General features: G+C 34.3%; 1 protein-coding gene and 1 long non-coding RNA gene across 3 annotated transcripts; both read right to left on the bottom strand.

Annotated features, from left to right (window-relative positions):
- Nucleotides 1-5,204: 5,204 nt before the first annotated feature.
- LOC132739100 (uncharacterized) lies at nt 5,205-7,566 on the bottom strand. 2 transcript variants are annotated; one of them, XR_009626958.1, is made up of 3 exons: nt 6,096-7,566; nt 5,707-5,774; nt 5,205-5,404 (listed from the first exon to the last, which is right to left on the bottom strand). It is a non-coding gene; the product is annotated as an uncharacterized LOC132739100 (long non-coding RNA). The 2 variants fall into 2 exon arrangements; XR_009626957.1 differs by having other exon boundaries at nt 5,707-7,566.
- A 2,529-nt stretch (nt 7,567-10,095) lies between these two features.
- LOC132739101 (uncharacterized) lies at nt 10,096-14,793 on the bottom strand. Its single transcript, XM_060726751.1, has 2 exons — nt 14,225-14,793; nt 10,096-10,355 (listed from the first exon to the last, which is right to left on the bottom strand). The coding sequence occupies exons 1-2, from the start codon at nt 14,601-14,603 to the stop codon at nt 10,096-10,098; spliced, it is 639 nt and encodes a 212-aa protein (XP_060582734.1). The 5' UTR covers nt 14,604-14,793.
- Nucleotides 14,794-15,294: the final 501 nt, after the last annotated feature.

Genomic DNA, 15,294 nt, shown 5'->3' with positions numbered 1-15,294 from the left:
AAACAATTTATACTCAGTAAAACACTCAAACACTTCTTAAAACTCATCCTGCAGTCTTAATGTTAAATACTTAAGTATCTGATTGAATCCATTGTGACCTTTACATTCAGGAGAAAATTTTTGGTTTAAAGGGACTTCATTGCGGTTTTATGTTGATCTTGCTTTTCATATTTTATGTCAAGACAGGACTGGAAAATTTTTTAAGATTAAAAGTTCATCAGTCTAGACCAATAATTTGTATGCAAAATTTTAGATCATCGCTCACTAGGTTTTTCCAGAATAGTTAGTCTAATTGTTTAATGACCTATATAATTGACTCAAATCAGGCTAACAATAGCACAAAAATACAATTTTCAATTTATTTTTTAAAGTATAACTTTTAATTATTGTTTGCATATCATTTCTTGTCAATTTTAAGCCCTTCAATTGATCTATATAAGAAATTCGAATGTTATGTTTATCGGTTTTTCACCCTCAATCGAGTTCCTTTAATGGCAGGGGAAAAAACTCCTAATGTTTATTTATTTACTGGTGTGGAAGAATCTGATCTTCAATAATGAGAAAAATTGGTTTGAGGAGGAAGTTATTAACACTTTTAGAAACTTTGTAACATTCTCAAAAATAATATTAATTCACTTTTAACACACCTGTTGAAGCAATTTATTCATTTTTTTACAATCTGTTAGGAGAAAGTGTCAGGAAAAAAAGAGTTTTTCATAGTTTAACCTGTTATGTTTATTTCATAGTATAAACAGACCTCACAGTTTTTCTAAATAAAAATAATAGAAACCTGGTTTTTATATCATACTTTTTGTAGCATATAGTTCAATGAAAATATTATAGACTTTTTGATTACAGACAAAAGAATCATTCTGTCGACTGTGAAAGCACTTTGTTTAGTATCTATGTACAAAAATCATAAAACAATTACCCCAATATCTTTTTTAATAAAAATGGATTGCATTTAACAATGGCAGAAAGTGTCTTCGTGACATGAGTGAATCAAAAATCAAATTCAAATTTCAACAAAAACAATTATTAAAAAAAAAAATTATTTTATATAACTAACGACAAGAAATCGCTTTGCCTTATTGAAAAAAAAAAAGTCATTTCAAATTCAATTGCCCTTAATGAAATCTTGGAAAGTTGCGATATGACTAGTAGTCGTGGAAAAGACTCAAACCAGTCAATCTCTAAGAATCGGCCATCTTTAATTACCAATATAACGCTGTCCTCAATATAGGTCATTCATATCGGCCTTATCTCTCTCCGTCCAATTTCAAGACTAGACTTCCCGAGATATATGACACCATATTCAATTAAAAAAACGGAAACATAAAACGCCCCAAACGACAGATGATATGGAATGCAGTACGATAAACTATTTCACTTCACCAGTCTTCAGACACGCTGTCAAAAAGCCGCGTGATTGATTTTTACACGGCTGCAAGTTTTGGCATGAAGGCACTAACACTGATTGAAAAGTTATATATCATACAACTGCTCTATCGAAACTTCAATGAACATCAGAGAAACCAAATCCGTTCACATGGAAACATTTCTGATTGAAGAAAAAACAACAACAATTTCTCATCATATTTATTTATTATTACCCCTGTTCTAAACCATTTCCCTGAAAACTGTAAAATTTCGGCAACAACTGTTTATACATGTATAGCTATTTGAATATTTGAAAGTTGCCTGTCATAAATAATGCCATGTCAAAAGTGTCAATACAAACAATACGGTATATTCAACCATGGAAATTCTGAACCAACTGATTAAATTTTGCAAAAACATTAACTTGAAATATGCGTACAAGGTTAAATCAAAAGAGATTTGTACAAAAATATTTTTGTGATGATAAAGGGAAGAAATTCAAGGTACAATTTAACGTTAAACAAGCTGTTTTTGACATGTGCAATTTTATCGTTTAAGGTTCCGTCTACAATTAGAACAGGAACTATGATCCTATCATGTGATTTATAGTTATAAAGGTATCCGGATGATATTCATCAATACCATAATTATGAAGTCATTATTTAGAGAATGTCCATAAAATAAAAAGCTGATATAATCAGTTAAGAGTTAATCAATATCATGCACCAGCTATCGGTAAATCTGGCCCATACCCTCTACCACTTAGTGGGATTTTTACATTGAGACCAACACTGTAGACCATGGAAAGGTAAAGTCCCTGTCAAATGGCCTGAGGCTCACAAAAACAAAATAATAGTCCTGTCAGTCAACATTAATTTTGCCCTGCTATTTACCAAAGTAACAGAAGTTGTGATAGGCAAGGAACTTCAGGTTTAAAGTCAGATGGGCTTCAAATGACTGCTGCATTATCATTGGCTATGACTTATTTAAAATATGTCAACTTTTAATGTCTTTGAATAAACCCCATGCAACTTGTTGTCTTTACAGTACCAAAATCCTATAATTTTGGTGTGTCAAACAGGATAGTGTCTCGTTGACCGCACATATAAGATTGGTCTGGTCAGTACTGCATGTGAGTGCGGTCTGTTATTATTGTCAATATTGTCTATAGGATAATATTAGGATTTAAACTTAATTTTACATCTATATATCAATTTCGACCGTGACCTTGACATATCAGCAATTTCATAAAGGTTCACATTTTTTAAATAGACATGACCTACAGACATTCATTAACCAAACTTCTATTATTAAGACTATAATCAGCTAAAATTGTCCCACAAGCTAGACTTCAAACTGAAAATTTTCATGAAATATGATGCAAAATAATAACTTAAAGGATGTTGCAACTAATCTTTGGGCTACAATAGAAAACTGCAGTATTCAGCACTCCATAAGCCAGTGTCATGAACATGCTGAGATAAAGTTTTAAAGATAATAAAAGTTTATAACCGCCAGCTTCTTGTTGTGCTGTGACACCCTGAGTGCTATAATGCTATAATTCCTCACTGTTGATAATAAAATGGAATTAAACACGGGAATGAAAATAATATCATTGTAACATATGGAGAGTTTATTACATTTATGCGAGCAGCATGATACATGTGGAGATATTCTACTACTGCAGTATTATTCGACTTTACTTCTGGTAAAAGTTCTGGTAAAAGCTATTAAATATAACAAAAAACGAGGTTCAATTTACTCAGAAATGCTCAAACTTACAAGACGCTGTTGTGTCAATTATCATTAAGGGAGAACCTGCCATTTTGTTTTGCCAATTTATTGTTGAATCAGGAGTTGTTTACCTGTAATATTCATGACAATAATCCCTCGATGATGAAAGTACCGAAGAAAAACATTAGTTCTAATTACCTCAGTCACCGTGGAAACATTCGTGTCATAGAATAATAATTATGATCCCTTATGTCACTGGTCCTTATTATGTAAAATTAATGTGTGGTTATTGCCTTAATTCCTTCTTGAATATTAAATAAAGAACAATATGATGACAATGTCATATTGAAACATGAGAAACAAAAAAGACAAAACTTATTTGCACCACATAACATGCTGAAATATAACTAAAAGTAAACCATAAAATATCTACAAAAAATTTTTATGTTGTAATGAAAGGCTTTTTTTTTCATTTTCATGTCTTTTAAAATATTGAATTCTACTTAAGCCTGTGATAATTAAGGGGCGTGGATGGTAAACATCAAAACCATCCAAGAATATGCTCCAGAATTTAAAGGAGGGACAATTCTGTAAATACAAGGGCTAGTAGTTACAAACCTTGTCAGGTATTATAATATTTTGGGTAATGATACTAACCAAGAAAAAACTCATCATGTGCAAAGCATACTTATACCAAGAAAAAACTCTTTCACTGCAAAGCATCCTTAACTGCGACATCCATGCTCATCCATCTTATATATTATACACATTGTATTTAATAATGTATGAGGCATTAATCTACAAACCTACTAAATCGTAGAAATCAGAATTCTCTATGTCATATCATGGATTCTGTATTTTCATCAATATCATATATTATTCATTAATGCAGTCCAAGTAATTACACTGATTAGGTTAATTTCTCATTCGCCTTTTGCTGCCTTGTAACAAACTAGCTCGCAAATTCATTGGGGCGTATAAATGTATAAATAAAATATATGTAGCGAATGTTACAACATTCTAGGTAATCTTAGGTGAATAATTATGTAATTGAAAATTTATACTTTCTGAACTAATATACATGTATACCATAATATTATGTCAAAATATGTCAAACAAGACTATTGGGAATACCTATGGTACGTAACTTCACGTCCCTTTGACAAGCTTAAAACATGACCTTATTGTTGTATCCACCTGGTATCCTAACCAAGATTATAAGAGGTCATTGGATGATACCATTAATTCATCCGACATCTTAAATATCTGTCGGTTAATGACTGAGCTATGAGAAACAGAATGTGTGATGGAAGGACTAAAGGATAGTCGCAAGCCGAACTTTCTGTGAAATGATTTTAGTTGCTTGCTTATCCTTTCTTCTGTCATTTCTCTTGTTTTCTTCTGTGTTTGTCATAAGGCCTCTCAGCCTTCAAGATCATTTTAAACACAGATAAATATTTATGAAGTCCAATTGGCAATTTAAAATACTAAATTCATTTTTGTAACATCAAGTCTATAATTCAAAGACTGGGAGAGACATAACTTAAATGACTCATTTTTCAGCAGAAATTTCATGACCCTTACGGAATTCACTTATAAGTCACTTATAGGCTATTTTATATGTAGATTATACTTCACTTAGTCAATTCACCTATAAGTCAAGTATATGTATTTTAAATGCAAATTAGATGTAAGTGCAGTATATGTCTGGCATTTTGACATATAAGTGAAGTATAAGTTATATATAAGTCACAAATATGTGACATGTAAGTCAAATATATGCTCAACTTATAAGTAACATATAAGTGACTTATATGTTACATATAAGTGACTTATATGTTACATATAAGTGACTTAATATAAGTCACTTATAAGTAACATATAAGTCACATGTAAGTCGCATATATGTTGCTTGATGTCAAAAAAGCTTGAAATAAAATAAAAGTTTAGTAATTTAATTTCAAAATGTTTATTAATTTATATTCATAGTCATATAAATGAGCAAAAATACAAAATTCAACATACATATCCTTCAGTTCAATCATCTTACATTCACTATAACAAAAACAATATTCATTTCTAGCAGCAAGTTTTTGTTTTTTACTGGTTTTCTTGGAATCAAACACTTTATTTATACAATTATTTTGCTGGAAGTCTGTCGGTGAGGAACTGTTCAAATCATAAATTTGATCAAATGTTTCTGATTATTCAAACTACTATTTCTTTTATTGATGTCTGTTTCAGTGCTCTGCTTCTATTTCCTCGGAGAACTTCATGTGGCTGTGTTCACCTTTAAAGATAAAATTCATAATTAATTAAAAAAGATGTGGAATAAATTGTGTACTATTGTATATGCAGTTATATTTCATATTTTTTATATCATCAAACTATATATTAGCTATTAATGCTTATGCATATACAAATATACTAAGTTACACAGTATCTCATTTTAGTGCACAAGTCAACAGTGTTGTTTAAGAATTGCTAAAAGTCTCTATAAGAAATGATTAACTGCACTATTTGCAACAACATTTATTATGCTCTTTTCTGTGAAAGATTTAGAGCAGTAAGTATAGAGATTAAAAAATATACCTTTTCTGGCTCAATACTGCATATCATTATTCACCTGGCATCTCAAAGTAAGAACTGGTCCCACTAGCCTGCAATGTATGTAAAATGTAATATCAGATACCCATTGAAAACAACAATAAAATGATAAATGATTATGATGACAATGTCTTATTCAGCTGCATAAAACTACTGATTGTACTATTTAGTTCTAAAAATTCAATTAATTTGACTATTAAATCTAGATCTAAAAAATCAATTACATGTATTAGTAAATCTAATGTATGAAGCATAGAAATAAAAACAGCCTTGATCTCTCAAGTTACAAATTTTAGTTTGCTGCCATCTTACTTTGATTGTTTATTTATATAACCTGTATCAATTCTGCATAAATGTAACTCAAAGGTATTTACCTGATTTTGTTGTATATCTTCTTGTCCAAGGTGATTCTTCTTGTCATTCTTATTTACCATAACTATACTTAAACATCTTAAACAAAACAATATCTCTAAAATTCCTAAAACATCAAGAAGATTCTCTGTGATTTCCACCAGCTTGCTAACCTAAATGTTTCAGACTTACAGCTGTGTACCTGGGCAGGTCCAATGTTATGTAAAACAGGGTAAATCCAAAAATCAAAGCACTCATTAGTTCTATCTTACAATCATTGAATGTGAAAAAAAAATCAAATAACTAATAGATATGTAAAGTTTAAAAATCATTATACATTTTTGAAAAAGAAAATGCAATGTCCTTTTTTACAAATTCAGGATAGGAAATGTTATCTTTCCCCAAAATAATCACATGGAACAGTCTGATTTGTAGGAATGACCAGTCAAAAAATTAGTCATGCACATATGGTGGCAAAGGCAGGTGGCCAGTTTTATCAGACCTCTGATCTATGTGGTGTATCAGTGGATGTAGAAAATATAAGCAATCTTCAGGCATATTGGTTCCTTGATTTTATATAGATTAAAAGGGCAATATAAACTGTTTATTTCAAGCACTGTTTTTTTTATTGTTTAAATATCTAAAATACACTAGGCCTAAATGTCTTAAAAATAACACTTGTATATTAAAACAATACACCTCTTTTTCTTGTTAGAATATCTTACTTCCCAGAAATTAGGTCTGTAAGAAGTACAGTTGGTAAAAACATATAGATTTCAATGTCTGTTTCAAGTTAGAAAAAAAACAAGAGTAGAATTATGCCTTGGGTGACTTTTATGTGAAATATTTTCCTTGTGAGAAGAAATGACATGGAATTTCATTTCTGTCCATGGTAGCCTAGAAATCACTGATTGAATGCCATTTCTGTCCCAATTCCGCACAGAATATGTACCAAAATTTTTTACAGGTAATATACTTAATTGATAATCATTTTTCCTATTATCTTATTTAAAAACCCCCAGCTGTGTTTAAAAATTAATAAGCAACATTTAAAAAAAAATCTTAATTGTTTGTGATTAAGGTCTAAGATTATAGTATTTTAAATTCTGAGTATTTTGATACCCATTGTGTTAAAGCAAAGAATTACAAATCAACTTCAATAAATTTTATCAATTTTTCTCATGTTTTTGTACTTAGTAATTTTTTCAGCTTTGCTCAGTGATAAAAAGTCTTGCAAAAGTTCTAAGTTTTCACTTATATCTAACATAGAAACTGGTTACGACCAAACTTCACCAGTATAAGGCACTTATAGGTGACTTATATGTTGGGGAAAAAATGGCCAAAAGTGACTTATATGTAGCATATACCTATAACTGACTTAGACAGGTTTTTAGGTGATTTATAAGTGACTTATATGTAACTTATAGTTCTCTTATAGGTCAAGTATAAGTTGCATATAAGAAACATATAAGTCACTTAAAGTCATTTTGGTAAGGGGATGCAAATTTTATATTTTTATAGACCATACAATTTGTGCATTAAAAAATTAGTGTGGTTCATGACTGTGGCCAATTTGTCTATAATTTAAATTTTGGTATAAATATACTTATAATATATAAAATATTGTGAAAGAATTAAAGAATTAAACCTGTGGCAGAGGCAAATTTTGTTACACATGTAACTTAGTTATAGCTGTATATTTATGTACCAACTAAATCATCATGCCAAGGTTAGGATTATGACCTTTTATGGCTGAAACATCTGCTTGTGTTTTCTGATGTCCTGAGAGTAATTTAGTAATTATCCACATTGAAGTAACAGGAGTATGTAATGCTCTTGAATACATTGTACAACAGTACTCTGTATAGTACTTGGCAAGGTTAAGTCCAGTATTAACCAAATATTTTTGAATGGCGTGAAGGGGGAGGACAACTGAGTCAATGCATTTTGTCTCAAGACCCATAGCAGTGCTGATTCAACTAAATATCATTAGTTGGTAAAAAAAAATTGTATATGTCTTGGTATATAATTAGTTAAATAAAAACTGCCATTATAGAAATGGAAAACCCTGCCTCTGTTATGTAATGGTCTCTCTATTATTAAATCAAAGGATTTTCAACATGAATTTAATCTCAAATGTCAGTAGCAATCAATAGTACAGTATCTGCTCAATTCGCACCAATAATACAGGTTGGTATGGCTCAAAACTGGTAGAGTTGTTTAATCTTTTTCACCTTTTCACTCAATTTTTAATATTAACATAAGAGTTCTTGTTAATTTCATAACTTTGAGTTAACTGAAGAACTTATATAAGTGTGTCATCAATGCCAACCTCTATTATTATCCAGGAGCTGCTGGAGGTCAGTGAATCATGTGACCAGTGCAGACCAAGATCAGCCGGCATAATCTGTGCCATCTGATCATGGTCTGCATTGTGATCCCTATTAAGTCAGTATATTTATTGAAATTTTCACTAAAAATGATAACTGACTGCCAAGAGTGAAAGATGGACAATTTCATTTAAGATATAAAACATGGTAAAAGTTAATTAAGTCTTTGAAAGCATTATTACCTATAGAGAACGGAATGATAAGATGGTATTTTCTCTAAGTGTTGTTTTTTTCCATCTCAAGTGCTTTTTCTTAAGAAACTCTCAAGAAGATTGCATGTATAGTGTCAAAATGTAATGAAACTAAACAGTTCTTGAAGATACACCATCATTATACTACTTTCATCCTATTATATTTAATTACATCATATAATTAAGCCATTTTTCATTATTATAAAGACACTTCCATTAACTAAATTTTATCATAACAATGAAATAATTCTGATTCTGATAATCACTATATAATCTACACTTTTATATTATTTATACAAAAACTAGGTGAAACTGTCCCCCCCCCCCCCTTCCCCTCTCACAGTCGAGTTGAAACCGGTGCACAAAATGCTATTTACTAATATTACACATAGATGCACAATATAACAAATTAATGCCTGCTATTTCAATTCTTAGTGAAAAAAAATATACTTATCTATGGTGGCTGATTTGTGCCATTCCTGTTGTAGCCCCAGGACCAACCAAGTGAAAAAGTCAAGAATTAACAAGTAAAAATGGCCGGTGCGCAGAGCAAAAAACACAATAATCAGCGAGGGCACGGGCAAAGTTTAATAAATAAAACTTCGCCCACATCGGGGGAAGAGCAAGATTTAATAAATAAGACTTCATGCGCCCCCTCGGCTAATAAGCATGTATTTGTCCTGCAACTCCACCAAGCGAAAAGTCAAGAATTAACAAGTTAAAATGGCGGGGGCGCGGAGAGAAAACACACTTATTAGCGAGGGTGTGGGGCGAAATTTTATTTATTAACTTTCGTCCCGGGTCGATAATTTACAAGTTCAAATGGTGGGTGCGCAGAACAAAAACACGCTAATTAGATGGGGCGCTAATAAGCATGTTTTTGCTCTGCGCCCCGCTGTTTTTTATATTAAACTTGGCCCTGCACCCCTGCTTATTAGCGTGTTTTCGCTCCTTGCCCCCCACTTGTTTATTCTCGACTTTTCGCTTGGTGGGGTAGTGGGGCAAAAACATGAATGGCACAAATCAGCCACTATACTTATTAGTTATATGATACTTAATTATCAAAAGATTTACTTACTAAAATAGTATATCATAAGTTTGTTTTTTGTCTTGTTTAAATGTAAGTTTATTAACAACATTTTATTAAATGCTTTTGGTGGTTTATAGAAATATATCAGTGAAATAATAACTACAATTTGATATTTTTCACAGTTGTTACGCTGTTTCAGTGAAATACCAGCATGCACAGCAGTACTGGAAACCAACTTATTGATGTGACGTTGTAAATACTGACGATGGTCATAAATCAAACCCCAGTTATTTTTCAACTGTAAACAATAACCCATCCAGTGACCAATGATATTAAAATATTTACATATCAAACAATATAAACCTCACTTGAACATTTCGCTTCATAGAATCATATAATTCTTAGCTTTATTTTAAAACAGACTAGAAATAAATGAAACAAGTACAATCAGTACCTTGTCATGCAGGTCTTTGGCTCTCTTAACTCTGCTCCCTTCAGATACTTGTTTCCCATTGGTCTCTGGAGGATCAGTCTTAGCAGGGACAGATGGTTGGGCGTACTTGCCTAGGGGGATAATTGAGAGAGTTACCCTCCTTGAATAACTACCAAGGTATGGTTTCAAATCATCCACTGAATACACTGGGTTTGTATTGACTTCAGCTATCACATCACCTAGGGAAGAATATATTGACAAACATGTGATTATATTATTAAAGCAATTTTACCAAACAGATCAAATGTAAGACATTTTGATTGGCTTTAATTAAAAGGTACTGAGCCAGGCAAGAACTATCTCTCTATTTACTTTGAAAATACTGAGCAAGGCTAGCACTGTCCCTTAGCTTCTTAGTACAGAGCAAGGCTAGCACTGCCCCTTAGCTTCTTAGTACAGAGCAAGGCTAGCACTGCCCCTTAGCTTCTTAGTACAGAGCAAGGCTAGCACTGCTCCTTAGCTTCTTAGTACATAGCAAGGCTAGCACTGCCCCTTAGCTTCTTAGTACAGAGCAAGGCTAGCACTGCCCTTAGCTTCTTAGTACAGAGCAAGGCTAGCACTGCCCCTTAGCTTCTAAGTACATAGCCAGGTTAGCACTGTCCCTAAGCTTCTTAGTACAGAGCAAGGCTAGCACTGCCCCTTAGCTTCTTAGTACTGAGCCAGGCTAGCACTGCCCCTTAGCTTCTTGGTACTGAGCCAGACTAGAACCGTCCCTTACCTTCTTAGTACAGAGCAAGGCTAGCACTGCCCCTTAGCTTCTTGGTACTGAGCCAGACTAGAACCGTCCCTAAGCTTCTTAGTACTGAGCCAGGCTGCACTGTCCCTTAGCTTCTTAGTACTGAGCCAGGCTAGCACTGTCACATACCTTCTTAGTACTGAGCCAGGCTAGCACTGTCCCTTAGCTTCTTAGTACTGAGCCAGGCTAGCACTGTCACATACCTTCTTAGTACTGAGCCAGGCTAGCACTGTCCCTTAGCTACTTAGTACTGAGCCAGGCTAGCACTGTCCCTAAGCTTCTTAGTACTGAGCCAGGCTAGTACTGTCCCTTACCTTCTTAGTACTGATCAAGGCTAGCACTGTCCCTTAGCTTCTTAGTACTGAGCCAGGCTAGCACTGTCCCTTAGCTTCTTAGTACTGAGCCAGGCTAGCACTGTCCCTTAGCTTCTTAGTACTGAGCCAGGCTAGCACTGTCCCTTAGCTTCTTAGTACTGAGCAAGGCTAGCACTGTCCCTTAGATTCTAAGTACTGCGCCCAGGCTAGCACTGTCCCTTAGATTCTTAGTACTGAGCCAGGTTAGCACTGTCCCTTAGCTTTGAGCCAGGCTAGCACTGTCCCTTAGCTTCTTAGTACTGAGCAAGGCTAGCACTGTCCCTTAGATTCTAAGTACTGAGCCAGGCTAGCACTGTCCCTTAGATTCTTAGTACTGAGCCAGGCTAGCACTGTCCCTTAGCTTCTTAGTACTGAGCCAGGCTAGCACTGTCCCTTAGCTTCTTAGTACTGAGCCAGGCTAGCACTGTCACATACCTTCTTAGTACTGAGCCAGGCTAGCACTGTCCCTTAGCTTCTTAGTACTGAGCCAGGCTAGCACTGTCACATACCTTCTTAGTACTGAGCCAGGGTAGCACTGTCCCTTAGCTACTTAGTACTGAGCCAGGCTAGCACTGTCCCTTAGCTTCTTAGTACTGAGCCAGGCTAGTACTGTCCCTTACCTTCTTAGTACTGATCAAGGCTAGCACTGTCCCTTAGCTTCTTAGTACTGAGCCAGGCTAGCACTGTCCCTTAGCTTCTTAGTACTGAGCCAGACTAGCACTGTCCCTTAGCTTCTTAGTACTGAGCAAGGCTAGCACTGACCCTTAGATTCTAAGTACTGAGCCAGGCTAGCACTGTCCCTTAGATTCTTAGTACTGAGCCAGGTTAGCACTGTCCCTTAGCTTCTTAGTACTGAACCAGGCTAGCACTGTCCCTTTGCTTCTTAGTACTGAGCCAGGCTAGCACTGTCCCTTAGCTTCTTAGTACAGAGCAAGGCTAGCACTGTCCCTTAGCTTCTTAGTACAGAGCCAGGCTAGCACTGTCCCTTAGCTTCTTAGTACTGAGCAAGGCTAGCACTGTCCCTTAGCTTCTTAGTACAGAGCAAGGCTAGCACTGTCCCTTAGATTCTAAGTACTAAGCCAGGTTAGCACTGTCCCTTAGCTTCTTAGTACTGAGCCAGGCTAGCACTGTCCCTTTGCTTCTTAGTACTGAGCCAGGCTAGCACTGTCCCTTAGATTCTTAGTACTGAGCCAGGCTAGCACTGTCCCTTAGCTTAGTACTGAGCCAGGCTAGCATTGTCCCTTAGCTTCTTAGTACTGAGCCAGGCTAGTACTGTCCCTAAGCTTCTTAGTACTGAGCTAGGCTTGTACTGTCCCTTTTTGAAGTATCAGTCAGGCAAGCAATTTTCAGTTATTTTAAAGTTCTGAGCCAAGTCAGCACTACCCTCTTATTTTTGAGCTTGCAATGAAGCTAAATACATGTACATGTATGTTCTACATCACATTTATCTCTGGGTTTCTAACATATCTTAAGAAACTTCATCAATCAAAACACCATACTTAGCACCTTTAAAATTCTTAATGCTGAATAAGATAATCACAATAAAGTAAAAAACACCTTAAATTTTGAACAATAATGGGTAACCTTGATGTAAAATGTATATGACATCAAATTTATGCCCTAAGACTAATAATTCAGGACCAAAAAATAATTTTTTAAATCTTTCATTTCACAGAAGATATAATTATCAAAGTTTCCAAGCAGCTAGATATTTCTGATAAATGCTGTCTTGAAATTCTGCAGGAAAATGGCCATATACAAGTTATATCATACAAGCAATAACATACAAGCTAATATCATACAAGCAATATCATACAAGCTATATCATACAAGCTATATCATACAAGCTGTATATTACAAGTGTTTGTTTTTATTTTTATTCTAATTTATTTAATTCCTGGAGCCAGCATTTCTGCTGAGAAATGCTGAGGTCATGCATTATGTATATAACAACAAATCAATGTTTATCTGCTTTGATTTCTTTCAACAGTGTTGTTCATTTCAGGTTTTGTAATAGTTTACTTTATCAGTTTACATAGATGCACGTGTTCAAAATATACAAAAGGGTTCAGTCAAAAGATTTTTCAACAACTGTTGATTGATCTAGTAATTCTTGATTTTATTAAGCATGAAACTAATTAGATTCTTTTTAATTACCCTCTGAAATTAAAATGTATGTATTTAATGTTTTAAGGAAGAGTGCAATAATACCAATTATATCAAATAAAAAAAACCAACTCTTTAATAAGATAAAAGTAATAGCATCTTATAGTCGAGATTCCCATGCTAGTCACACACTAACCAACCATATAAAGCCTTTATCATGGGCATTACATGCCATTAGAATCCATGTTTCCTTGGGTGGTCTTTCATTTCACTTACGACAGCCCACATTATGGCCCATGGAGTTATATCATCCTATTGTGTAGCTATTCACACCTTGTTGAACAGTAACAATGGTGTCAAGCAATGAGGCAGTGTCCCGGATATGACTCAAACCAACAAGGGTTACCTTATAATTCTAAAAAATCCATGTCCCACCACTGGACCACTGCACCTCAATAAGATAACCTCTTCTTCAAGCCAAATGTTATTTATAAATGTATATTAAAACATAATTCAATGTATAAATACCTATTCTTGAAAGAAGACATGCAAGTAAAGTGTTACTGGTCACTGATATAATAAAGAGCTACATAAATTAAATGCATCATATATAATATCATATGACTTTTTTTTCTCAAGATAACCTTCATGTTAAAATGCTTATTTACTCAGCTCATCTGTTATTGTATTTCATTTTTTGTGCACAGGAACCCACATGTGCATTTAAAAATCCCTTGGAAACTAGGACACCTAAGGTTTGTCCAAAGGTAACTGACATTAGTTTTAGACTTGGTGTGAGCAATGCATATATACATAGACAACAACAAATCTATTTTTATAACTGCTCTATCACCTGGTCTTATTCCCATCACGTGAGCTGGTCCATTATTCTCCACAGTCCACACATGTACAGGTTTACTGTCACTGACCACCATCCCCAGTCCCACCGACTTATTCCCTACCACATCAACGTGAAGTATCCGAGACACCACACCAAGGGTTGGCGGCTGACTCCGGCTGTGCTTGGCAAGTGTCTTCAGTGCCTCCGCTGACATGTTTGTAACATCTTGGTCATCAAGTTCAAGTATTTGGTCACCACACTGTAGTCCTGAATTGTAAGCAATACTTCCTCTTTCAACATGTAAAACAAAACATGGGCCTTGCCCAACTATATCAAAGCCAAAGTGCTTTGGCCACTTGAGTGTTCTGAGAGGCATTTTGGAATAAGTCATAATTTAAACTTTGTCCAGAAGATTATTTCCAGGAGTTTCATAACTTACAAATTCTTATATTTTTTTTATTCAGTCATAATGTCTAAAAAGATGTATTGGTATTCCACAATATTGTCCATAATGCCTCAGGGACAAGTTATTTTTTGTCCCAGATAGAGCTAACACTTTCTTGAACTTAAAATAAAACAAATTCTTGGTTTATACAAATTTATTTTAGTTCGATTGTGTTGGAAGCTATAAGCTTATTGAAACACTCTCGAATCCGTTCCTGGAACCAACCAGTACTAAGCAATGAATGTAAAGTTTCTTGCTCAAGGAAACAACGGCTTGTCCCTGACAGGGTTTGAACCCACGCGGTCAGCAATCCTTAGATTACTAGTCCGACGCGTTAACCACTCGGCCACGCCGCCACAAATTCTTGAGTCTACTTTAAATTTTCTTCATATTCAACATTTACATATAAAATAAGTCTGTAAATTCCTCTTGAAAGAGATATTTTCTTATTCATAAATCCACACTTATTATCTCAAATGTTTGTTGGTAATTCAGCATATTATACCACAATTACAGAATAAACCTTAGAGAAAATTGTGGAATGCTCCAATGATATCATGTGTTTACTTTGATCAAATCATGTAACCATAGCCATAAATAACATTATCTATGACTAAAACACGGTGTTTATCGGGTA

This window comes from Ruditapes philippinarum, unplaced genomic scaffold, assembly GCF_026571515.1.
Source record: "Ruditapes philippinarum isolate M1 unplaced genomic scaffold, ASM2657151v2 ctg1434_1_1_1_1, whole genome shotgun sequence".
In the NCBI taxonomy this organism is placed as follows: domain Eukaryota; kingdom Metazoa; phylum Mollusca; class Bivalvia; order Venerida; family Veneridae; genus Ruditapes; species Ruditapes philippinarum.
Note: the sequence above shows the minus strand (reverse complement) of the source record. Positions and strands in the feature narration are given on the sequence as shown.

Bases quoted from the DNA above. Each gene is read 5' to 3' on its own strand.
- LOC132739101 (XM_060726751.1), bottom strand. From the start codon at position 14,603: ATGACTTATTCCAAAATGCCTCTCAGAACACTCAAGTGGCCAAAGCAC. The intron at 10,356-14,224 runs GTGATAGAGCAG...ATTCTTCCCTAG, and splicing joins CGTGATGGGAATAAGACCAG to GTGATGTGATAGCTGAAGTC.